The sequence below is a fragment of the Brachycentrus maculatus genome, unplaced genomic scaffold, assembly GCF_059751285.1.
Source record: "Brachycentrus maculatus isolate JH-2025_06_01 unplaced genomic scaffold, ASM5975128v1 h1tg000692l, whole genome shotgun sequence".
Classification (NCBI taxonomy): Eukaryota; Metazoa; Arthropoda; class Insecta; order Trichoptera; family Brachycentridae; genus Brachycentrus; species Brachycentrus maculatus.
The window spans coordinates 294,109-321,558 of NW_028281424.1; the positions used below are offsets into that span (position 1 = coordinate 294,109).

General features: G+C 34.1%; 2 protein-coding genes across 3 annotated transcripts; one reads left to right on the forward strand and one right to left on the reverse strand.

The window, feature by feature from the left end:
• The first annotated feature begins 511 nt into the window (after window positions 1-511).
• Window positions 512-3,804, forward strand: LOC148300584 (putative lipid scramblase CLPTM1). Its single transcript, XM_088274594.1, has 3 exons — window positions 512-749; window positions 1,221-2,859; window positions 2,961-3,804. Exons 1-3 carry the CDS (start codon window positions 660-662, stop codon window positions 3,119-3,121), a joined length of 1,890 nt encoding a protein of 629 aa, XP_088130720.1. The 5' UTR covers window positions 512-659; the 3' UTR covers window positions 3,122-3,804.
• A 7,124-nt stretch (window positions 3,805-10,928) lies between these two features.
• On the reverse strand, window positions 10,929-26,819 carry LOC148300585 (uncharacterized). Of its 2 annotated transcripts, XR_015838923.1 has the most exons (12): window positions 26,269-26,819; window positions 23,480-24,082; window positions 23,128-23,379; window positions 22,835-23,032; window positions 22,504-22,689; window positions 21,953-22,087; window positions 20,853-21,163; window positions 20,499-20,617; window positions 18,511-18,565; window positions 16,621-16,913; window positions 13,338-13,399; window positions 10,929-12,614 (listed from the first exon to the last, which is right to left on the reverse strand). XR_015838923.1 is itself a non-coding variant. In XM_088274592.1 (11 exons), the coding sequence occupies exons 1-11, from the start codon at window positions 26,359-26,361 to the stop codon at window positions 12,599-12,601; spliced, it is 2,268 nt and encodes a 755-aa protein (XP_088130718.1). In that variant the 5' UTR covers window positions 26,362-26,819; the 3' UTR covers window positions 10,929-12,598. The 2 variants fall into 2 exon arrangements, 1 of the variants encoding a protein (XP_088130718.1); XM_088274592.1 differs by lacking the exon at window positions 18,511-18,565.
• Between the last annotated feature and the right edge of the window lie 631 nt (window positions 26,820-27,450).

The following is a 27,450-nucleotide window of genomic DNA, read 5'->3' on the forward strand; positions in this document are numbered from 1 at the left end:
GCTGGCTACCGTAGTCCAAAGACTATATACTAGAACCGTAGTCTATGGGATATGCCATCTTTTTTTTTGGAATCTGAGCCCACCATCCACCCGCAGCAGTTATAGAGTCCTGAGGGACTCTCTGTCAGCTGCACATAGAGGAAAATCTTCAAAATATTTCTGAAGAAATAAATATTGCTCTATTCAATTAATGAGGGGGGAGGAGGATGTACGGACAGAGGCCGACACTTCGTCCCCACCCCTCGGGATCCCCTCATTACCTCTTTTAATTTTAATAAAATAAAAAACAATAAGAACACAACAACAAAAAAAAATAACAATGTTTCCAAAAATAAAAATAAAAAAACAGAATACAATTTAAGACGAACACAAACAATGACTTAAAGACTAAAGTAATAGAGAACTAGTAACTACTATTTAAAAACAAAAAAAAAAAACACCGTTATTTACATTAAGAGAAGAAAAAAAAAACCATTAATAAAGGGATATGCCATCTATTGTATTTATCTGTGCAGTATTACATTGTCTGTGGCGACGATTTCAGGTGGTTTACGGTGACGATTAGTAAAAATGGGGACGTGCTGAATTATAATTGTTTCTTAAATTTGTCGAAGTTCATCAGTGGGATATTATATTGTATTCAGAAATATTTCGCCGCCATGGCTGATACAGAAAATCGCGATGCGGCTGCCAAGGACGAGGCCGGTCAAGTTGTGGCTGGGGATGGAGCTGATTCAGGAGAAATGGATGTAAGTCCGTGATTCTATTTTTCATAATGCTGGTGAAATAATGAAAATTACGGAATTTTAATATTACGTTCAAATAACCTTTCTTCTATTTTAATTGCTATTCGAATTTATTCTAGAGTATGTATCTGATTGCATAGATTATGATATATCATAGAGTCAGTTCTTATGAATTCAGGGTTCAAATCAATAAAAATATGCACCTCGAGAATATTTATGTATCACTGGAAACCATCTGGAACATTCTACTTCCTTAATAAGAATATTCTCCCGAGAAGTATAATTAGCACATTTGGACCTGAAAGAACTATGATCTAGATTATTTTTTTGGATTCCAGCCAATGTAATTAAAAATACAATTGTTTTGACAAAAAAAATATTTGACCCCTATTTAAATTATACGCGTTGAATTTGGAAATTTATAAAAGACATTGATAATGAAATGATTGTAATTCAAATAAAACAATATTACAGTTGGATGCGCAAATTGCTGCTGAACGAGAGAAGATGCAACCGAGTAAACTGGAGTCGTTCTTCGCCATAACTAAATCCTTGATAATTAGGGCACTCGTGGTGTATTTCATCACCTCGTTCTTCAGGAGACCCGCAGCGCCCGCTACGGAGCTCAAGGGCGCGGGACTCGACCCCGGGCTTGGTCCCGCTCTCAACCTCTTCCCTAATGGAACGGTCTACGACGTGTTTTGCTATTTATCGGAAAGAGAGAAATTCAAGGACTTTTCCAATAAAGATAGTCTAATCTGGCATAAGAGGAACCTCATCTACGGCGACTGGTATTCCGGCGCAAACGGTGACGGTTCTTATTCTTTCAGCACCAAAATAAAAACATCGGAAGCCCTTCGCAATAACGGTTCTATATATTTACACGTTTATATGACCAAGGGTGGTAAATCTCCGGATCCCGAAAGCGGAAAGGGAGTGTACTCCGGACAGTATTATAGCTATTCTAAAAAGGTTTTGAATAAGTACAAAAAGTTGAAATATTTAAAAACGCACAACCTTTTAACAGGGGAAACGGAAAAGTCCCCCGAGGTGATTTTGAAAGCGGAAACGATGAAAGAAGAAATAGTATCTCATTGGCACCCTAATCTCACCATCAACATAGTGACGGACCAAACCAACTGGGTGCAAGGGAGCGTGCCGCTGCCGCTCAACGAGTTCATCTTCTTCTTGCCCGACGAGAACAAGTACCTGCCTCCGGTGTTCTTCAACGACTACTGGAACATGTTGCGGGACTACACGCCCATCAACGAGAGCGTCAAGGAGCTGGAGCTGGCGCTCACGCTGCAGCCGCTCAGCCTGTTCAAGTGGCAGATGTACACGGCGCAGTCCATGCGCGACAAGCTCGGCATGCTGTCCAGTCTGGGCGCGGGCGGGGACGAGCAGGACGAGGAGCAGGACACGGTGAAGGAGCTGCTCCTGGACACCTCCCCCTACCTGCTCGCCCTCACGCTCGTCGTGTCGCTGCTGCACTCCGTCTTCGAGCTGCTCGCCTTCAAGAACGACATCCAGTTCTGGAACAACAGGAAGTCTCTGGAAGGGCTCTCCGTCCGCTCCGTGTTCTTCAACGTCTTCCAGTCCCTGATAGTCTTACTCTACGTATTCGACAACGAGGCCAATACGATGGTTAGAATTTCCTGCTTCATCGGATTGGTCATAGAGATTTGGAAGATTAATAAGGTGGTGGACGTGAAGATAGACCGAGAGAATCCCTTCCTGGGGGTCGTTCCTCGGATAAGCTACGCGGACAAGGGGTCCTACGTGCAGTCCAGCACGCGGGAGTACGACATCATGGCTTTCCGCTACTTGTCGTGGGGCTGCTTCCCGCTGCTGGCGGGCTACGCCGTGTACTCGCTGCTGTACAACGAGCACAAGGGCTGGTACTCCTTCGTGCTCAACATGCTCTACGGGTACCTGCTGACCTTCGGCTTCATCATGATGACGCCGCAACTCTTCATCAACTACAAGCTCAAGTCGGTGGCGCACTTGCCCTGGAGAATGATGTCCTATAAATTCTTGAATACCTTTATAGACGACATATTCGCATTTGTCATCAAAATGCCCACCATGTACCGACTGGGCTGCTTCCGAGATGGTGAGTCTCTTCTCTGTTTTCTGCATTCATCTCTGTACGCAAGTTAAGTGGGATCATACAGAGCCAACAGTATTTCTTGTAACGCATTGTGTTTGTTTCAGATATTGTATTCATAATATTCCTATACCAGCGCTGGATATACAAGGTGGACATTACCAGACTTAACGAGTTTGGTTTTTCGGGAGAAATGGAAGAACAAGTAAAACAATCTGGACAGAAGCAAATTGCTGAGAAAGACAGTCAAAATAAAAAGGACGATTAATCTAATTTTATGAAGTGTAGGTTGAAATTTACAAGTAGGATTTATAAAATAATACTGATTATTATTAGTACTTTAAATTGTTTTTATTGTGGATTTATTTATTTGTAACTGCATAAGTTGACAATATTATTGGGAAGTAAACTTAATCTGTACTTCAAACTCGTAATGTTTATGCGGCTTATGTAATTTGGAATCAGTGTACAGTTTTAGCCTTTACCTATAATCAGTAATCCAATTCAAATAAATACCATTCATATTTAAGCACTTTTCCATGTTTGGGAAAAGGAGTGTATTTATGTATATGTATTACGTACAAGGAACCAAATAGAAATGTATTGTGTGAATGTGGTTTAGGCATTTTGTCATGTATTGCATATATCAATTCATATGAATGTGTTACTTTTAATATTTTGCTTGGTTATTATCGTTTAAAAAATATTGATTTTTTCCCTCAACGCTGTTATCTCTTTGATATATTATTTATTGAATTTAATAAATATTGTTGTGATATTTACTTTTTATAAATGAGCTCGAGTGGATACTGAAGCAAAATATTGGGTACAACCCAATATTTTTATTTCCCCTCATTTAAAAAAATATTAATTTTGGAATTACTTCTGTAAGATATTAAAAATCCCAAGGGGCGCTTGTACATAAATAAATAAATCACCTGTGGGCGTCTATATGAACTGTATTTTTTTGTTGTTACTGAAATAACATCACTTTACCTAAAAGTGTTACAAATGACAAAAGATTCGGGTGAGTAAAAAAGTAATTACATTGGAATCGGTTGAAAATTCGGTTAAAATCTGCATCATGAGGATGATATGTTTTTAAACTTATTTTACCATATCTACTCCCTATGTGGAGCATATGGAGTCTACAAACTATCTCGAGGCTTTTCTGTAGGCCGCCAGCTCCCTTACATCCTCCCAAGTCAGGTCCGCGTTCAGAAGTTCAGACGAGAACTGCCGACGAATTGTCAGCAGTGGTCGTCCTGGGTGGGGCGAACCTGATGCCTTGTAAATAAAGGCAAGCTTGATGGCGGCTCTCGGGAGGCATGCGGAGTACATGGCTAAGCCAACTGAATAGCCTTTTCTTGATGACGGTTGTGACCAAGATTTGCTGCGTGCTACGCCTTATCTCTTTATTCCTTACAAAGTCAAACCACCGCACGCCTAAAATTCTTCGCAGATACCTATTCTCAAAGCTAAGTACACGGCTGCTCTGGGCCCTTGTAAGGTGCCATGTTTTACAGCTGTATAAGAGAGTAGGAGCAATGCGAGCATTGTATAGGCAGCATTTGGTCTTCACCGAGTATAAATCTGATATCCAGACAGTCTTCATACTATTAAGCGCAGACCCTGCGAGTCCTAAACGCACTCCCAGTTTCTTTTGAAGGCTGTCATTTTCAGTTACGCACACTCCCAAGTACTTGAAACTCTCGACCCTTTCGATGAGCTGGTTTCTCAACATCAAGGGTTGCTGGGCATCTAGGCATTAGCTGTTGCACAACAAATGGGTTTTTCCAACATTTATTGTAAGCCCCATGTGCGTAGGGTACCTATTCACCCTATCGACAATTGAAGACCCTCGACGGAGTCATCAATTATAACAGCATCATCTGGGTACTCTAGGTTGCAGAGTTTCCGGGAGAGGGAGATAGTTATACCCTGGTCAGATGGTAATGACTTGAAGGAGGATGACAAAGAGGAACGCAGGATGCAGCCTTGTCTGACTCCAGTGGAGACCCCAATATGACAACATTGCCTACTCATACGGCACTCGCTGTTAAAATAAAAGGATTTAACTAGCTCCACTAGTTTCGTGGGCACCCCATAAGCTTCCAGTACTTTCCAGAGTGAAGGCCTGTGCGGACTATGAAACGCCTTCTCATGTCCACAAAACACATTGCCAGAGAACTGTTGTGGATTTGACCTACCAGGCAGAAACACCACCTGGTTTATTCTAAACACTTGTATTATGGGGGCTCAAATCCTCTGTAAAATTATGTGAGTATAAAAGTACCTTCCCTGGTAGGCTGAGTAGTGTAATGCTGCCATAGTTGTCACAGTTAAATGGGTCATCCTTATGTAACGCAGTAATCTTCCCATTTACCCAATCTCTTGGGCATCGCTCTTCTTCCCACACACTGGACAGTAATTGGTGTAAAGGGCCAATAATGCCAGTAACGCTGCTCTTCAAGAATTCCGGGTGGATACCATGAGCACCAGGGGCAGACACAGCGACTTTAATTTCTGTGTCGGTGGACCATAAGGTTTGCCGTCCTGGAAAATACGATAATGCGTTCCAGGCTAAACTAAATTTTTAATATGTTTTTTTTAACATTTATTTAAAAAAAATTACTTGTGAATTTTTAAGGAGAGTTAAAACTTAGAATATAATTTAGATTTGGAAAGAACGTAAATAAAAATATGAATTTTTAACAAATAATTTATCTCTTTTAACTAGAAAACTGTTTTAAGACATTTGTTTTGGTCGAAGCTTCAAAATTTTGCAAAAATGTGTTCACAGCGTTATCATTGAATAAAATTGTAGCAGTAATAGACACCTCCTTATTAGGGTGATGCTTCTTTATGTACGATGCAACAGTTTCCTATGCTGTCAGCATTTCTCTTGCTGTGAAACACGATGCAACTCCATAAGCTCTTCGGTGGTCAGCTCTTGGCTGTACTCTTTCACAAGTTCTTTAATATCATTGTTATCCACCTCGAGTTCCATGATATTAGCTAATGACACAATTTCGTTGACTGTAGACTCCACAGTTACTGTTTCAAAATCACATTTGACAACACTCTCTGGCCAAAGTTTTTTCCAAGCAGAAGTGAGGGTCCTCTTGGTAACTCCTTCCCAAGCCACGAAAGTCCCAGTTCACAAGTGAATGTCGTGAAAAAGGGACTTGCCTTGCTTCTTCTGTTACTCATTATGCAAAACATCCCTCGTTAAGGGAGCAACTTTTTCAGTTTTTTTTTGCTCTTTATAAGAGGTTCCACTGTATGAACACATGTGTTTCACATTTTAAATTATTAAAATTAGTGCCTGATATAGGAAGGAACCAGTACAAATATGAGGCTCAAGGCAGAGGACTGGTTAAATGGAGTTGATTAGAAAATGGTTCAATTTCGTAGTAAAACCAAAATGATGACAAAAAATGCAGATCTTTTTTTTAATTAGTCACGTAGCCAATTATTACATATGCAGCTCACAATAAAATCTTGAAATTGAATTTTACTAGTGAGGAAACTATTCACACGAGTTATTTACAGTACTCGGCAAACCTTGATTAAAGCAAAACTATTAATATGCATTGAATCACAAAAGATAATGTAGGTAAATATTAACTCGATCCCACTGACAATATTAATATTTACACCTGCAGTTAATATCAAAATGAGCAAATAAAGAATTAATATTCAAATGAAAGATAGTTTAAAAGAACATATTTATATTTATTATAAGGTGTATACGATTGACACAATAAAAATAACAATTTGAGCACTTTAAAAGGAATATAATACAATATAATAACATTAATATATGCTGTAAGTACATAAATTTAAATAATCAATAAATAACTAATAAATGCCCGAATATTCATATATATACTGTCCGTCATCTAATAAGCCAATTATTTTATTAATATATCAGTTTAACACATGTTTCTGCATTAAAATAAAACACTGATTTTTCAAATCATTGTATACGGCAAAATCTAACACCGTGAATGTATATTCGGTTCCTTAAACCATTATTCCGCAAAGTGTGCCGCGGCGCACTGGTGTACCGTTGTGATTAGTTAGTGTGTCGCGGAAAAAAGTCTATTTTTGTGAAAATAAAACAATTGCTCCAAATTTAGATTGCCTGTGCTTAGTTAAGTAGGCTCACATTTCGCATTAACATTATGGTAAATATATACCCCTGAAATTTCTTAATTTGGTAGGTGTACGTTGAATAGAAAAAGTTTGCAGAACACTGTCTTAAACAACCCTGAAAATTTTGCTCTGTCGCATGCCACATGATATACGGCTTAAATAATGGAAAGGACTAAGTAAAATAAAAATTAAAAATGCTTTTGTGGTTGTTAATAGGCAAATTGTTTAATCCTTGATTGAATTATTTGACATTTGTGCCTATATCTTTATATATACCTGGTTGAAGCGCTTTCTGAACGGGGATGTTATAAATGCAAACACATGCCTACATATAAAACAATTCTTTACCTACATTGAGAAATAGTGGATATTGTTTTTAGCAAAGGTAAATTAGTTTATGTATTTAGACCAGAACTTTTTGTTCCTGACTTGGCAAATTGGGATATCTTTTTTTAGACTGGCCTGCAAGCGTAAAAGGATGGGAAAAAAAACTTAATATGTACATTCAAATAAAGTTATATATACTCCCAGCATACTTTCTATATTTATACCAGTGATACCTAACTGTGTCCGTGGATCAAAAAAAAGTAATACAGTTCCATATTACAAAGTACTTAAAATAAAATATTTTTAAGTAGAATATAACTAGTCATCTTGGAAGAAACCTAATTTTTGCACTCTCGTTGTTCAATTTATGTCCAGACACGGTGAACAGAATGCTATTTTTTAAAGATTTGTTAACCTTTTTTTGTGTGATAAATCTTATCTTATTTTTCAGTGTCAACATGATATTCAAACTGTAATTTCCCACAGGGGGATGGTAATGCCCCTGTTGGAAACCTGTGGTTTAGATGTTTTGATCAGGCTTGTTATTCTTTGTTGTTTGTAAAAAATTGCTGACTTTTAAAATTGTTGTGGTAAAATGAAAAGTGATATAGAGTATGGATCTGTCACAACACCTGTATAGGTCGCAGTTACAGGTACTGACCCACAGTCAGAATAAGTATATTTGTTATATATATTATATACACAATGTTCGCTACAGGAAAGTTCATTATATGGAAGTTCAACTTATGTTTCTGCTATGAATGGAAGCTATTTTTGGTTAATTTATGTACGGCCAAACCTCGGACGTTAAGTCACTTGGGCTAAAATGGATCAGCTAAAATTACAGCAACAAATGTAACTTGAAATATATATAAACACAAATAAATAAAACCTAAATAAAGATTAGATAAAGAGTATGATTAATGATTAAAAAAGACATGTTTGTTTAAAAATATTTTTATTCACAATGATTTCCGTTTTTGCCTTTTGTATGTACTAGTGTCCTGACCAAAATCTGGAATGTTTTATTATTTAAAAAAAAGAAGTATTTTTGTTCTTTTGATGTAGCAAACATTTAAATTCAATACTATTTTCAGGCGAGCATAAGCAACTTGCGTTTGAAAATAAAATGATAACTTTTTATTTGATTTTTATAAAAAATGGTAGATCCTCTGACCTCTTACAACAGGACCACAACCTGACAAACTAAAAATTTGTGCTTTTTTATCATTGTTATTGTAGTCTAGTAATAGAGGAGAAAATTGTTTAAAATTTTGTAAAATTGCAATGAATATTTGCATAAAATATATTACGTTCAGTGCTTGTTTCAAATTTTACTTAATGTAAAAGGTACCGAGACATCAGCGCCTTCTATAATATTTTTATTGACTGCCGAGATGGCCAAAAATGAACCGTGGCAAAAACAAGAAATTGAAATATGTTTAATACGATATATTTATTTGAAGGAGCGGGTCGATGTGCGCTGATCTAGAATTCACATTTGATTCACCTCAGGGAATTTAATATCGAAAGGGTGTTTTGTCTTTGAAATTTAGCCAGACAAATATACATACACACATACAAACATTCATGGTATAGTATAGACATCAAAAACAGTGATAAGAAGATAATAAATTGAATATTACTTTCACTGTACTTCATTTGAGAATTCTGAATTACAAGTTTTTTTTTTTAAATATTTATTTTCAGTATATTTATACCAAACAAAACATCAATTACAAGTTCTAATACTATTTAAATGGTTTATTTCTACAACATTCAGTTTTTATTTAATTTTTAATGCACATACATTTATAACATTTAACATTTAATAAACATGCAAATTTTTATAAAAAAAGGGTAAATAACATTGACTTACATTTTTATATGCAGGAGGATTCAGATATACGGAGCATTCTTTTTGAAGAAAAATAAACCAAGATAATATAATATAATATAATGTATACCATGGACCTAAAATTGTGAAAACTCATACTAAACGATCAAGAAAATTCATAGTCGATTAAAGAAGCATTGATTCACTTCTGGAATAAAATAGATAAGGTAAGAAATCAACAAAATATTCGAACCCGGGCAGCATTAAATATAAACTATGTTAGCCCACCAACTATGTTACCATTAAGAATTCCAGTAGTGATCATGTCTTCGTGTGTCCGTCGATGGTTGCTTCTTATTGGAAGGTACAAGGTAGAAAGTTAATTAAGGTCCAGGTGTAATTATTTTATTGTAAAACCTTTATACTGTAAATTGTTATTGTATCTATTGTATGTAATGTATATAATCTAATAATTAAAAAAAAAACAAATAATAATAAAATTAAAAAATTGTATTAACATGTAAGTATTTCAGCTCAACACAGGCCATGCCTAAAGAGCCGTAATACATATAGTAAAAAAAAAAAAAATGTATGTATCTATGAAATAAATAAATAAAATAAAAAAATAAAAAATAGATATATTTCACAATAACTAAGTCGACGACGTTATTTAGTCAGATCCTTCGGCTCTTGAATATCTATTCTCCTTCTCTAAATAATGTTAATGAAAGACGTGGTAATGAAGATAAGTTTTAACACACACAGGTACAAGTACTGTATACCATGTGATAAAATTTTCCCAGTTATCAGTCAGTTTCAATTACCGTGAACTTTTGAAAATATTTTTGGTCAGGAGTTTCATCTAAATGGACTACTCCAATTTGATAAAAAAGCAAAACCGAAAGGAGAATATAAATAGTAAAAGCTCTTTTCAATATAATCCGAATTTCCACATAATTCCAAACATATTTCCAAATTCTGATCCCTTAACGATTTTTCATACAAAAGTTTACAAAACATACGAAATTGGTAACAAAATTATGATAAAAGTAAACATTCCAGAGGTTTAAAAAAAACAGTACATATAACATATCTAATGATTTTTGTTTAGCAAATACTGAAGATTCGAATAATATTTACACAACGGTTCCTGCAATAGCCCTCTTGAATGTTTTATAATAATATAAATCAACGATGTTTATATGGTCTTGGTAATTCAAGTTGACATTTCCAAATTTCATTTACTCTGTAAATTTCTAAATATTTTGGAAAAATCTTTTACACAATTTTATAGTGATTAATTTTATCATTAATCATAAAACATCAAAATAAACCTACACACATATTTTACATCTTAAAAAAAATGAGAATTAGTTTATACATATTTACAAAAAAGGAAATTTCCTTAATTAGTTTTAACCACAATGTGCCACAAAGTATTAGAAATATGATTTTAAAATGTTTTGTTTGCGTTTGAAGATCATTAATTGAAGTATGGATTCATACAAAGTTATTGGTAATTTAGTAAATTTATACTGTAACTTTAAAAATAAAGAAAATAATCTTCAAAGACTTTGCTATGAAGACCTTCATGCGTACTACCTGGATCAATGGAAAATAAATCCTGCAATTGGCAGACAGATAACGCAATATTCATTTCACAGTTTAACCAGTCGAGATCTACCCAACCTCGCTACATTTATTCCAGTATGTATATAGTAGAGATCACATACATGAGATACATATTGAATTTTTTATTTTTATTTTTGTGTTAGAAATTTATACTTCTGGACAATGCGTATGCCCACCACACCACTTCTATTCACACTGCTGACGTCAGACACGGTGGAGTACACACACATTCCAATTCAACCATGTATCACCTGCCTTCAAATTTTCTTTAAAACCTAATAAGAAGTTTTTTACAACAATTTGTATACTCCATGTAGTAATATGAGATTTTTCGTTAATCACAGTATTTTTAATTGATTTAATTTAACTCTTTATCCACCGTTGGCACACAGTTTCCGACATCATTGATGCTGCCCATCGCGAGTTTGGCACACGGTTTGTTAACGAGTGTCGACATAAGAATGATTTTTTATTTCAAAACTAACATCCGCCGAAATAAACCCAATATATACTTCAGTAAAACCATATGTTAAAATTAGGCTATGTCGACTTGGTGGGCAATTAAATTAGACAAAATATATCTGCTCTTTGCTTGCTGTGTGTATTGCGACAGTAACTCGAGCGCTGTGAACTTGTATTGGCGAGTGAAAGCCGATCGATAGTAAAGTAATTGTTTTGTAGAAATTACATTTTAAGTTAAACACGATGTATTTAAAGCTAACAATGTATAATTTATTATCCAAACGGTTTTAACTTCGTATCTGTAATTATAAACATTAAAGGTTTTCAAGAAAATAATAGATAAAAGATGTCATAATTGCATCAAACGTGTAAATATCACAACTGACTTGAAAAGCAGTACATAATTGGGTTAAAAATAAACTCACTATTAAAATTAATATGATAGTAAAGATTCATTTATACATAACATAAATTTGTACAATGGCATCCCGGTACAAATTCCGATAAATGCAAAAACAGACTGAATACAGTCAAAATGTAATTTCTCAGCCGTATTTGCGCTAAAATATTGTACGAGTAGTGAAGTATGGAAAGAATGCAAGTCTGAGATGAGCATTGTTGATAAAGTAAAGAATGGTGTAATAAGATGATATAGACACGAGCGAATCAATGATATGTGAATGCTGAAACAGATACGAATGTGACTGGAATAAGAAGACATTGCGCGTTCGAGTGCACCAGATCCTTGAACAAAGATAGGTTACAAGTGGGATTAATGAGTATGCATGCACGAGGAGATGGATGTATGGATGTAGAAGAGGTGAAGCAGCTTCCTTCATGAACAACTCTCTTTACGAGAAAGTGGCGTGATAGTTAATTTACATTTTGTTACCTTAGACGGTCTGCATTTTAAAAAAAATCCAAGAATTTTTTGCAATTGGGATACATATTGTCAGATATTGCCGATAACCTCTTATAAAACATCATTGAAGGAATGAATCAATTACAATTAGGTAACAAAAATATACATAGTAAGAAAACAAATAAGATAAATAAAAGAGCACACAGCGAGACATGTTCTAGATAACGAGATGATCTATTGGAATACCTTAAATCTAGAGACTATTGACAGCCATATACATATATGTTAAGATAATGTAGCCAAATGGCAAATATGTACGAAATTTTACACAAATATTTTTATAAATATGTACAAAATGTACATACATATTTATATTTTCATTATGCGAGTGGTTTGCCACTAATGAATGTCAGTTGGAAATTGGGGTTGACTTTGGGTAGTTTTGTTCATCATCCATTGCAGATTTATCTTCTTTGGTAACTGAAAGAAAAATACCAATAGTCAAATAATAATTTAAAACGAGTATTAAGTGTTATTACGTGAAATTATACCAAAAAAAGATAAAAATAATTACAAATTGTAAATAGATGAAAGCTGGAGAAAGAGCTGGCAGGTAGCAAGCGTGTGGAGCAGCAGAATAATGCAGTGGTAACTATAAGATATGGAGCTGGCAGGTGGCAAGCGTGTGGAGCAGCAGAATAATGCAGTGGTAACTATAAGATATGGAGCTGGCAGGTAGCAAGCGTGTGGAGCAGCAGAATAATGCAGTGGTAACTATAAGATATGGAGCTGGCAGGTAGCAAGCGTGTGGAGCAGCAGAATAATGCAGTGGTAACTATAAGATATGGAGCTGGCAGGTAGCAAGCGTGTGGAGCAGCAGAATAATGCAGTGGTAACTATAAGATATGGAGATGGCAGGTAGCAAGCGGGTGGTGCAGCACAATAATGGAGTGGTAACAATATGATATGGAGCTGGCAGGTAACAAACGGGTGGTGCAGCGGAATAATTTAGTGGTAACTATAAGATATGGAGATGGCAGGTAGCAAGCGGGTGGTGCAGCACAATAATGGAGTGGTAACAATATGATATGGAGCTGGCAGGTAGCAAACGGGTGGTGCAGCGCAATAATTTAGTGGGAACTATAAGATATGGAGATGGCAGGTAGCAAGCGGGTGATGCAGCAGAATAATAAATTGACTCACCGAGAGACGCGTCGTGAAGCTCTTGCTCTTGTACTTCCCCTCCCACTTTGAGGAACATTGTCCTGCAATACAAATTCATTTAATAATAAGAGACAAATTCTGCTGAAGATTGTACTGATCAATGGATCAACGCGGTGTTAATTCTATTGTCAACTGTATTAAGACAATGTGAGAGGATATACAGTCGTATGACAATTTATTATGGTCACCCTCAATTTCTCTGTAAAACTGTGGTTAAGTATGATTTTATTATATTTATTGCTTTTTTTGCTAAAAAGTTTATAAATTTATAAAATAAGGTGTCAAAAATTCACTTTAATAAAAAATAATTACAAAAATTGGTCAATAGAATCAATATTTTGTTACTCTCTGTTTTCCTCTATTACCGCCTGGACTCTTTTCGGTATGCTTACAATACAATTTTGTGCCATTTTCTTATGTCTACTGTTATTATTCCAGTGGTAGATGATTTTTTCTTTCAGTCACTTTTTGATATTTTCCTTTGCTATTTCCTTTTTTATCAACTCCAAAACATTCTCTATTGGATCAAGGTCCGGGAGACTCCCGGCCAGTCCAACAATGAAATATTCTGCTCCTGATTTTTAAACTGATTTAGCCATATGGCATGGTGCATAAAGGTTTTTTTTATCATCTGGAGAAAACCATTCTGCCGATTGGGGCAACAGTTTTTTTTCCATGACATTTATGTATTGCACTTGATTTATCATTTTTTTCGACAATGTACAGTCGTCCCATCCCTCTACCACTTATCACGGTCCAAATCATCACTGATGTTGGATGTTTAGCCGTCTGAGTGATGCAGCTGGATAAATATTTTTCTCCAACTTTTCTCTTCACATATCGCTCACTCCTTTCAAGAACGTCATAAATCAAAAAACTTGATTTTTCAGGAGAATGTTTTTAAAGTATAAAAATATAACACAATGTATTAAAAATAAATATCAAGCCACTTATTGAACGTTTAACTGTGCAACAGATTTTTTAGGTAAAACCTGAAGGTTCTTTCTCCATTTGAAAAATATTTAGTTTTTAAAAAAAAATAATTAAACAATACATTTTCCTAAAAATGCAGAAACAAGATTTTTTGCCCTGCAGCGGGTAAATATTAAGTTAAAAATTTGCCTCTTTTGCTGGGATATAGTACATTTTCTGGGCATTCCGAAAACATGCACAACTGAAAATTGACGAATTTTGATTTATGACGTTCTTGAAAGGAGTGAGCGATATTGTGCCTTCTTTGTCAACACTTGGATAGTGCTCTCGTCACTAAGGCAGACCTAAAATGCAATAGCTTTATTAGCCATTTCAATGATGAATTGAAATGAAATGAAAATTTGAAAATTATTATTTGTAAAATAAATCTTAATGATCTTCAATTAATTCCTGTATTTTTTTGCTATTGTACCTTTTTTGGATATTTTTTTTTGTATCAATTTCGGTTTTTTGGTGGATGTCTCTTGGACATCTTGATTTCAGATTCCTTTTATTTGTTAATAATTGCATCATTTGTTGCCTGTCTGTTTTTTAAGACTATTTTTGTTAATATCCTTTCACCACGCGGTGTTAATTCCTTTCACCACAACCCATTTTGGTGATAAGTTCTTCATATTAGCATTTTTTTTCTATATATTTTGGACAGATACTCGAGAAATATTACATTTTTTAGCAATTTCTCTGTGAGAATAACTAGTATTAGTGAACAGCGATCGAATTTCAGTAATTTTTTGGAGTGATAAATCTTATATCTTGCACAAGTTTAAAAACTAAGAAAATATTATAGTACAATAGTTGAGCATTTGTTTAAACACACAAATTTAATCAAATATCGTAGAAAATGTAAATATTTTTATGATCAAATATAGAAAAAGGTTGACAAAATAATATAACAACTGATTTGAGTACTTACTTATAACATAACTACAGCAATTGTATAAAAACTCTCGAGTAAAATCCACATGTGCACTGAGAAAAAATGGCGTAAAAAGATAGCTTCGTACAAAACGGCTTTCAAGAAAGGCAGTGTTGCCAAAAGCATAAAAAATACACCGATTATTACGTGACTAAAATGTAATTAACACCTCCATATAAATTAAATACAATAATTTATCACTTCATAGTAAGAAAAAGATGAAGAAAAAGATTATATTTGAATATTGTAAATTTCATTTCAGGGTTGCCATAATAAATTGTCATACGACTGTAGATGTGTAGGTCTCAGGTCATTAAGTAAGTCATTAAATTAAGTAAGTTGTTAAATAAGTACAGGAAAAAAGATGGAAAATTATAAGATTATTAATATGGGATGGGAATATAAAAGATTGGGTATTTAGAGGGCTAAGATACCATTGGCTGGTTTGAGCGATTATTTTACATTCACCACTTTACCCATCACTGACAACTATATTACAATACATACTTGAATTTTCAAGAGTATGCTTCTTAGACAATATTCATGGTTGTTTTTTTTATGTTGAGATATCAATTTTGTATATAAAAATAGCTCCTGTGCGGAGCAATCCAACATTTGAGAAGAAAAACTCTAGGGACGCTTGATGTCATTAATTATTGTGAATTAAATATACATTTCAGAAGGTTAAATAGTCAAAACTGGTCATCAACATGTTACTTCAGTAATCAGCATTAAAGTGTTAATTTGATTGCTAATTATATGAAGACAAAATAATTGAATATAAAAGTGTATATATACATAAAAAGAAAGAATAACCCGCTAAGCGTCTATTTTAGATGCTTGTCTGCAGGTAGGATAGTAAGGATAGGGAAGGTAAATGTGAAAAATACATCACAAACACCCAGAACAATTTAAAATAAATCTTTATTGAATTCATTTTGCAATTGGCGGGAATCGAACCCGCAACGCCATTTTCGCAGTCGAGCGTCTAACCAACTACGCCTGTCTCATTTGAAGTGACTCAGATGCCATAGAGGAAACCAAGCCATGCACGAAGCAAAGTTGAGTTTTTTTTTTTAATTTTTAAAAGAGAAAAATTTGTGTTTTTATTATTCACACAAATATTTCAATTTCATACTATTTCTGTGAGCCTAAGCGGTTCATTATTAGAAATAGGTATCAAATTGTGGTAGAGTGGGTTCAACCGAGAAACTCTGATTTAAGAGTCCGCGAGACTAACCACGGGACCACAACCCGACACTTGTCGGATGCGTATTTGCAGTCCCGGTATAGGATGGAGCTAGGTGATGATCGTTGGGAGCTAAATGGTTGGTTAGTGAGGGTAATAGCGACCTGAGGGCCGGGCGCGGGTGCGGGGACGGGGGCGGGGGCAGGGGGGGGCGCGGGCGGGACGGCCACGTAGGGGTGCGGCATCATGACGTAGTGGGAGAAGCCCCGCCTGCTAATCCCCCCCCGAGCCCGAGGAGTAGTCCTCGGCATCCTCAGATGAGCTAGAATCTCGTGCGCCGTAATTCCGCCTCCAGTACCCGAAGCTGTGGGGGGACGCATCGGGTTCATCTGTGAAGAGGTCGCCGTCGAAGCTGAGGGAGTCATCTTCTGAGTCACTGTTTGTACTACTGCCAGCACTGAAATACAAACGTTTTATAATCCTTATATTCTATAGCAATCCGGCTGCATCGGGTCAAGTAGTAAAGTAATCGTTAATCCAACAACTAACAAAAATACAGCCGTGGCGTAGTTGGGTAGGAGCTTGACTGCGAAACTGGCGTTGCTATATAGTAAAAGCTAATTAATTCCAATAAAATTTTGCCTTTACTCAAAAAAAGAACCTGGTTCATTAAAAGATTTTTCATAATCTTTCATTAATTTCAATAAAATATATATTTTCATAGTTTAAAAAAATTCACTTAAAAATTCTAAAGAAGCAAAAAAGTTTTATTTTTGATTTTCTAAAACAAAAATAAACCGTTTAAAAAAAAAAGGTTTAAGATCTTTTTTAAAATTGATTTTATTTTTTATTGTTATAAAAAAAACTTTGTAAACATAAATTAGTGAATTTTTAATTTTTTTTTTTCGATTTTCGCAGTTAAAATTTTAGTCCCTTCAATTGAATTAATGAACTTTTACTGTATACTGTTTTCCGCTGTGCAAGGCCTTCGACACATCACTTTTTAAACTCTCACATTTTCTTTGGAATATTTGTGTAGAAGTTAAATTAAATTATACGATGTGGCGAGATTTTTGTAATATGGTTTAAAGAATTTACGGATTAATGTGTAAAGTTATGACGTACTATCTTAGATTCTACAATGCATCATATCTATAAAATTTGTCAGACACAGAATGTTGCCGACAAAAGCTTCAGAAGTTATGATCACTAAGAATATTATATTGATACGCTATAATAAGGTGAGCAGTGTTGAGCGAACGATGGAAAGGTACCGCACACATTCATAAGTGCAGATAAATACAATCTGCTATGGAGCGAATATACACTGCCAGAGATAGCAGCAATAGTCAAATTGTTTTATGACCATTTGGTGTGAAATTTTTGGTGGATGTGCCACCTCCAAATTCACAATACCACTAGGTTTCTGAAGAGCAAAGTCCAGTCTCTTGTCAAAAACCAACATTGTAATATTTGGAGCACGCGCAACTGTAGCGCAACATAGAAAGTGACAAGAAATAAGCTGATCATGCATAAATGCTACAGGCGGTCATTTGTCAGATATTAATTTTCATACCATCGCTTTCTATATTCCCGTTAAAATAAAGCTCCACCGCCTAATTTATCCCCTGCAGTTATAACCCCAACCACTTCTATAAAAGTAGCTAGATTATTTATCGATTGCTTGTCTGTTTGTATTTCCACCTGTTGATGAGAACACCTGTAGTTCTCGGATCTAGTGGTTTAACTCCAAAAGAAGTTTTGTACAATAGTATTACAAATATGTATTAAAATCATCATGTTATTCCATAAAGTTAATGCCAAATAAGTAAATAAGTTACCGAGTAATTCACCAAACAAATCTCTCGCTACTTATTGGCTAACTCTACTAAAATCTTTGTCAAAATCAAAAATTTAAATTAACTTCACACACGAAAGAAAGGAGAATTTTTTTCTTCAGTGAATAAATAGAATATATGTAGTGCGAAACTAATATATTTTTCACTATAGAACTAGCAATATGAATTTAAAACTAAAATAAAATTATAATGAACCTGTATATGTGAGCCGTTGTACCAGAGTCATCGATTGTTGGAGTTTTCTCAATTTCTGAAAACAGTTCAGCTAAGTAAGCTATACCCGTTATTTGCTAAGAGCCAGAGATCATTCAATAAGCAAAGAAAAGATCCGACGGGATAAAGTAATATTATCCCTCATTTAGTACAACAGATGACGCTGGTTCAGCTCTTTGTCAAGTTCACAGATTATTTATATTATACTTTTACTTATTGAACGAGTCCCGTGCTTAAACATTATTATTAAAAAACCAAAAGTCAAGAGACCCACTCAATATGACAAACACTGACAATAAAATGTTTTCGTGGATATAGAAATTCTACACCTACTAGTTCACATGATAACGTGTTTTTTTTTGTAAATTAAGTTGCATTTTAGCTTTTTCCATCTGACATTTTGTGGTGAAAGTGAGCGAGATTGCAGAGATAGTCCATATCTCACAAGAATGCATCGAGAATAAATACCTTATGCAACTGAGAAAGCTCTCTGCCCGGTGGGCGCGGCAATTGCTTACAGTTGACCAAAAATGTGTCTAGTTCGCAATTCGAAATGTTTGGGGCTGTCAAGCGCAGTCCTCATAAGTTTTTGGGTCGATACATCACTGTGGAGGAGACTTGAATCTACTATTTCAAATCAGGAGTCAAACAATGAGTCACAAACAGTCACTGGAAAGGTTGTTGTAGTTGTGATAGCCATTGCATTTTGGTTGATCACTTGCAAAGAGGAAAAACCCTTCTGAATTTAATAAAATTATTTGAGACTCCTCAGTTTCACTCAAATCACATTTTTTTGCCAGTTCAATACAAAATAATAAAGGCTTAAATGTAAAAGTACAAAAAAATGCACTTTTTACCGATTAAAATAACTGGAGAGCAACATTTCACATATAAAACTGACCCTTGAAATTAGTAAAAAGAGTGTTTTTAAATAAACCACGGCCCTTACTGTCGTAGGTCGGGATAGCAGGTAATAAGTAGTAGGTAAAATCCATCAAAATACAATACGATCCGAAAAGATTGCAAGAATTCCAAGAGTCGCAGTATTTAAAGACATAAACCAATTCTGTAGGGGGTGCCTAATACATTTGGCCACCACTGTATAATGGATTATGGAGTGAGAAAATGTTGTTTACACAAGTACAAATCAAACAAGCAATGAAAAATAAACTGTTTTTGGCATTTCATACACAGTTTCATGTTTCTTAAACACAAAAACATAATAAACATTCATATTTGAAAAGTAATTTGCCATCTACAATGATAATACAATGGATTTGGGCACTTTTGATTTGCACAAACTATATACATACTACATACATGGTTGAACATATAAGGGTTTAATTGACAGTATAAACGAAGAAGTCATTTTGTTGGAATGGAAATATAGAGGTTTGGGCATTTACAAGTATTACGAAGATTGCACGGTTTCGGTGATCACTTTATAAACTGTGATATTTACCATTCTACCAGTAAAATCGAAAACTTTACTAAATGTATTTCAAAAAGTTGTGTACATGCTTCAAGTGATAACACAATTAAAATATTCGTAAAAAATATGTTCAAAGGCGACATCTATGGCTAAAATTTGTAAGTTAGCAAAAACCTTTCATTTTTATGTAAGTAAAAATCTTCCAAATCTTTTCACATGCTAGGAATATCTGAAAATATCATTTTCAAATTTAAAATATTTTGTTGATTAAAATATTTTATAAATAAATAAAACATCAACAAACTCCATTCGATAGTTTGTTGATGTTTTATTTATTTATAAAATTCTAGTTTTGACAAACCCTCTTGAGTTTAATACAACCAAAGAACTGCTGTATGAGATTAATAATAATTAAAAAATTTATTGGAAATAGAAATTATTATTACATAGATCCATAAATAAAGCTACATTTCCTTATCCAGTCCAACATATATGTAATTTTATAAAATATACAAGTGACTAAATAATATTGACTTACTTTGCCGCTCCAAAAGAGTTTGTGCACGTTTTTGTTTGATTTCTTCATCCATATTATCTACCATTTTTTCTATAAAGGAATCTAATACGATGCTTCGACATTCTGAAGTTATTTTGGCCCTGAAATAAAGATACATATACACTTATAAATATATATGCATATAAGCGCCCTTGAGGTAATATTTTACAAAAATGGCGCTATACACATTATCCAAATTATTATTATTATACACATATATGTCACAAAGTGCACTCGTTTGATTCTCGTGAAATCGGATACTGTCAGGCAAGAAGCAAACAATATTAACTGACACAAATTCGTGGAAAAAAAAAGTCGCATAATCATTAAACGAACCTGCAAACCGGGCATTCTTTTTTCTTCATTTTCCAAGTAGCTATGCAGTGTTTGCAATATGTGTGCGAGCAGTTTAGAGTAGTCGCTTCGATGAAGAGATCGGCGCAGATGGAGCACTGTAATTCTGATTCCATTATTTTGTTTACATTATTTAAAACATGGGACTTTTCTTTATTAGCTATCATCCTGTGCGCCCTATAACCGGAGGTCGACGGGTTCTCATTCGGCATATTGGTCAGGTCGATAATTATAGCATCCGTAGACTTCCCAGTATCAATTATTTCTTGCGAGTCTTTTATTTTGTTCGTGACCTATGACAAAATAAAACGTTTTATTCGAACATTATGGCTGTTCCAATAAAAAAAATCAGATGACACATTGTAAAACTGGCTTATCACAAAATTCTACCGCTACTGTAGGGTGTCATTAAGGTGTTGTTGTTTGGAAGTTATAAAACTATGTCAACTTTACAAGTATGAAAATTTTATTCTTGAGAACAGGAACGCTCTTAATACGACCCCTAAAATGGCAGTAGTATGACTCCTAATTTTGTAAAACAGATAATAATAATAGTGTTATTTTAAGGTATACAAGGGGATTTGTTAGTAAAAAATCTGTGAAAATTGAATGAGGTTATGAAAAAAGTAATAAGGTGAAGTTATGAACATGTTTCAACATATTTCAGTGGTTTGTTGATTATTTTACATGTTTTGTTTACAATTATACTGAAAAATATAAATAAAAAGAAATTAAAGAAAAGTGTTTGATAAAATTATGATATATTTGACACATAAAAAGTAAGAAGAATTACATTTGTATTTTATTGTTTGAAATTCCTGAAAAATTATATCAGCGACCGAATTATATCTAACATAAAAAATATATATACTGTGTTGACGGTTGAAAAACAGAAATGCTAGGACATAATGAAAAATGCTTTATTCTCGGTCAGGTGATTCAGTATACATTGTTGTATTACCAGAAATGAACTTTGCAAAAAAAGAGAAAAGATAATGGATGGCATAAGAATAGTATCTGTAAAATTGAATTCCATGCCACCACATATTTTTTTTTACTTCAAAATATATCAAAATAAAGACCTCTTGAAGCTCTTGTTGTCTCTGCATCATGGTGAAATTACAGGTATCTGTTTTCTGTGCAATAATGAAATTAAGTTGTTCCTTTTCCTTTTCCAACTTTTTTTGGACCAAAGTTTCTTTTTCAATCAATTCTTTCTGTAAAATGAACAGAAATAAAATACATTTTAGCACATAAATTGAGAAACAAATCATGTTAATGTGTATTAAGCGATATACATACACAAAAGTTTGTATTTTAAGTAGCATTTACATGTTTATTACATTAATTGATTCGGTAGTTTATTTGTAGTGATTTCTATCCTATTTTATTAAAATTTTACTTGGTAAATACTATTATTTCTCAAAATCAATTGTGACACGTGTTTCGATGTATTCAGTATTACTATCAAATACTGCACAAAATGAGTAAAAAATGTCAAGAGTTGAGCTGGGGTTTGTGCATTCCTTTATATTTCATAACATTAGTAAAATTTTCAATATTCTAACACACGATTTGACAGCCGATTTGCTATAGACAAAATATCAACACCAGAGACTAAAAGGAAACTTACTTGTAATTTTAGCAGCTCTTGCTCAGACTGCTCGTTTCTTTTCATCAATAATTCGTGTAAATGTTGTTTTTCTTTCTCTCCTTCATTAAGACGCTCTTCTAACAATCTTCTTTCATGTTCTAATCTTTCTTCAGCTTCTTTCCGAACCGCTTCTAGCTCCGCTTGCTCCGCCATCCTTGCAGCTACCTGAATTCATAAGATAAAATATTCATTACTAATAGTAATGGCTGCCTCTCAGTTTGAAATATGATCTCTAGTAAAAAAAAAAGAAGAAAAAATCTGCATATTGTTTAGAACCTAAACATGAAGACAAACTATGATAAGTACAAACCTGTTCATTCATTTGATTTTTCATCAATTCAGCTTCCCTCATAAGTGATTTGATCTGATCTTGGAAATTCCTTTCAGCCATTTCGTTAGTTTCTTTGGTGAGATGTTCCTGAATTTGCATTTGCAACTGCAATGATTCTATATGCTTCGTTTTACTATCCTGTTCAACCCTCATTTTCTCTCTCAATTCATTGATTTCCTAAAAGCAACAATCGTACATGTAACTAATTATATTTAAACTCGATGTATGTTTGCGAAGGTGGGTAGGTGATGGAAGACCATAATCATACATACTCTTTCGCGAGCCGCTTTAAGATTTTCAGCTTCCTGTTGTCTCAATATTTCCATTTTCTCTATTTCTGTTTTTAATTCGTGTTCTTTTTCTTGCAACTGTTTTTCCAGACATTCTAATTTAATCTGTTTAGAGCTTGTAACTTCCTCCAATTGCTTTTGGAACTCGTCCCTTTCTTTTTGTAAACGCTCTACGAGAGCTTTATTTTCTTCCTCCAGGGTTTTTTCGTGCAATTTTTGTTCCAAAAGAGTCAGCTGAAAAAAGTAAAAATATTTTTTTAAATTGGACTTTCGCGCATATATAAAATGTTTTAATCTTGTTAAACCTTATAAAAAATAGCCCTTTAGTAATTACCTCCAATTTTTTTATTTCGTCATTCATTTTACCCTCAATTTCCTTTTTTTCAAGCTCGCTTTGTTTGAGTAAAATATTTTTTTGCCTTTCAATTTCATCTTCCCTTCCTTTCAGGTCCTGAATTCGCTTATCGTAATGACATTCCAGAGTATTGATCCTTTCCAGTAGATTGATTTGAAGGGATTGTTTTTCATTGACGATGTCAAAATGTTTCTTTTTAGCGGTGTGTATTTTTCTCTTCATGTTTTCCAATTCGATATTTTGAGAACAGTCAAATTTATCTTTAGCATCTTGTATTCTGTTCCCGACGTCGTCAGCTCGAGAAGTAGAATGTTTCCTCTTACGAGACTGAGGAATCTGATCGCCGCGAAGATGGAAAGTATACACAAAGTCTCCCGGGAGGTCCAGCTGCACGACGTCTCGGTCCTCGAGAGGAACATCTACATTTTGGTCTATTCGCCGCCCATTGATGATGGTTCCGTATCGACTCGTGTCTCGTATAGTCCACGTGGAGTCCGGGGTCCGCTGCAGGATACAGTGGGAGCGAGATATCGCCACACACGGGATCACCTCCGTGTTGGAGAGAGCTCGGCCGATGGAGAACTGCGGAGGATAAAGATTCATTCAAAATCTAATGTAAGGATGGCATTTAGTTTTAGATATGGGCTGGCTCGTGTACTACTTGTGTGTGGATAAGGATGTCTGCTGCCAAAACTGTCAATAATAACTAATAATTTATTTTATTTAGCCCAAAATATCTTCAAAATATGTGTTGATTACTAAGCACAAAATATGTGTGTTGATTATTTAGCGCAAAATGGTATATAAGTGCCAGTGTTGCCATATGCCAAATCTAAAAATCTGAATTACACAGTCTAGAAATCTATTTAAAATCTGTTTACAATCAATAACGCAAAATCTATATGAAATCTGTAAAAAATAACTTTTGAAACCAATAAATTATGGTAGTTTATTGAAAAACTAACATTTTTGAGAAAATAAAACAGTACGCGTATTTATTTTTTACTTTTTTATACATGTTTTTATTAACTTAAGAAATCAAATCCTTTTCTGTTTTTAGTTTGTAGCATGGATCATTGTTAAGTATTTGTTTTGTTAAGTCCTTCTATTATATATTCTATTTTAGTACCAAAACGGATACGTGCCTATTTGCCATTGCTTTAAAATTTTGATATAACTACCAAGATCTGTTAAACAGAACTTACAGCATGCATATTCTTCACCCTTTTTTACTTGTTTTTAACCAAGTCTTAAAATAATTATCTTCCAGCCAGCACTGATTAAAATGTTGCGTCTTACGCGACTTTTTAGCTAACATGATAAAAAAAAAGAACACTCAGACATGAAGAACTCAAACTCAGAACAAAATAGACATGTTTTGGGGAATCCCTCTTAGTATGCTGCGTAAATTGCGTAACGTTGCCATGACAAGACAAAATAGTACCATACCCAATAATAAATAACGCACCCCAATATAAAACAAATACACCTACTTATTATCAAATGTTAATCATGCTCGAGTTCATATATATATTTTCTCTTCTGTTTTATCATAGATTATGTCCAATTCCAAAAATCTGTATAAAACTAGAATAAAATCTGTGAGTTGAAAATGAGTTGGCAAAAACTGGATGAAAGTAGACTGAACGCAGTTGAAATGCAATCTCTTAGATAAATGTGTGGCAAAACAGTAAATGATAGAAGTTCAAATGGTGATATAAGGAAATAAAGAACGCAAGGCTAAAATAAGCATAATCGATAAAATTAAGAAAGGTGTGTTGAGATGGTCGGGCATATAAATCGAATGAGTGAAGGAAGAACAGTAATCAATTTATGAGGCGAATGCAGTTGGAAATAGAAGCAGGGGCAGACCGAAGAAAACTTGGCATGATCAAGTAATTCAAAATTTTTAAAATGGTCAGGTCAGGAGTCGGAATAATCGGCGGGTATGCATGAGGAGATACATTAATGTGGAAAAGGCTAGGATTGTTTGTAAAGACAGATTGATGTGGCATTTTATTCTCTTGCCTACTCCTATGGGATGCGTTGTGATGGTTAGATATATTTTTTTATAATGATATAAATTTTAGAGGTATAACCATCATTACTTACAACATCCCACACCAATGGCCAAGTAGTTATTTTGATTGCTAATACTTGAGATTTTTTTTCTTGATTTCAATGTCTGTTCATGTTAAATTTATTTATGATCATCTTAGCTTATAAAAGGATATCAAAGCAATGTTTTCTCTTCAATATGAAGAAAATAAAGAAACAATGGTTTTATTCCAACCCTGGAGATTAGACTAAACATGTGGAGGACTTTGAACAGTACATAGAAATCCACCATATTGTGACCAACAAAGATTTTTAAAAAAATGTAAGGGAACAACAGCAATTTAATCAAGATTTTGTTGTTGTTGTTGTTGCTTGCCTTTATTTAGAGTGTTTCAATTACAGAATGTTTGAGAACAATGTTTATACAGGTATTGAAAACAGGAAAAATACATTTTTTTTCATAAAGAATTATTCTTTAACTTTATTTTTGATCATCTTAGCTTGTGAATTAAGTGTAAAAAATGTATTTCTCCCACCAATTTGAAGAAAACAAAAAAAGTGTTTTCTTCAATCCCTGGAGATAAGACATACAACATATGGAAAGGTTTGAACAGAAGTAGAAAATCTACCATATTTTGATTTAACACAAAGGTAAAAAATAAATCAAAAGAAAAAACAAAACCAAGAGAGCGATATTTTTTTTCTCTTACCTTTGAATTATTTACTTCAATCACAGAATGTTCAGAAAAATCTTTATGTAGAGGTTTTGCACAACACAGTTTCGGAAAATTTGGTTCAGCCATATTGATGTCCGCACCAGTCAATACAGAATTTGTATAAGTATACAAAATACTATTTTCATAGCGATTAATGTTTTTTTGAGGAACAAGTTTTCGAGCTAACACAAAATAATAGTTTTCGAGTAAAACTATAAGCAAATGAACGACTAATGAAATTCAGGACATGAACAGCACTCCGTCCATTATAAAATTCGGACGACATTTAAAGACAGGCGCACAAATTACATGATGGGCGAGTCACAATAGTATATCAGAGCGAAGAATTAATTTTGTTGTTTTCACTGGTGAATACTGCAGTTTACAACGCAATAAAGTAGAAAATACTATATACGTTTACCAAGAACTCGAAATACCCTTTCGCTTACTTATTTTTTTAAAATATTATAAAGCATTCAACATCCCCATAGAACACTACGAAATTTACCAGATAAACAAAACCGAACAAACGTTCCAAAACTGACATAACAGAATGGCTCCAATCACAGACAATACATTTTATAATTTGTTAGTCATAGACAATATACTGAATATCTAAGTACCTACCCAATAGGTACACATGGGTGTGAATACAAACATTAGTGGTCTATTATTTTAATTTATTCACTTGTCAGATCGAACGTTAATTTTCAAAAACTGTCCTTGTTATATCATGGAAAAGAAGTTGGCACTTTGACTATTTTATGTTTTACTTTTCTGAAAACCGTAATTACAAATGTAATATTGTTTGCATCGCTTTTCCTGAGGAAGTTGATAAACTCAGTATTTATTACATAGAAACATAAAATATTTAATAAATATTAACATAATAAATACAAAAGTTAATCCGTATCCGTTCTCTACGTGGAATCCACAACCAAGCTGCATCCAACCTCTTGTCAGTTACTAGCTTCATTGCACCTTTTGTGTTAGGTCCGCGTACCGAAATTCAGGCGAGAACTGCTGACGAATTATTAGCAGTGACAATCATGGGTGGTGGAAACCTAATGATAGAAATTAATTTGATTATCGACTTGTTTTTCTTAGTTTTAGTTTTGTAAAGAAAAGCCGATCCTATATATCGGCCACCGATTTCCCTCCCCACACTCAATAAAA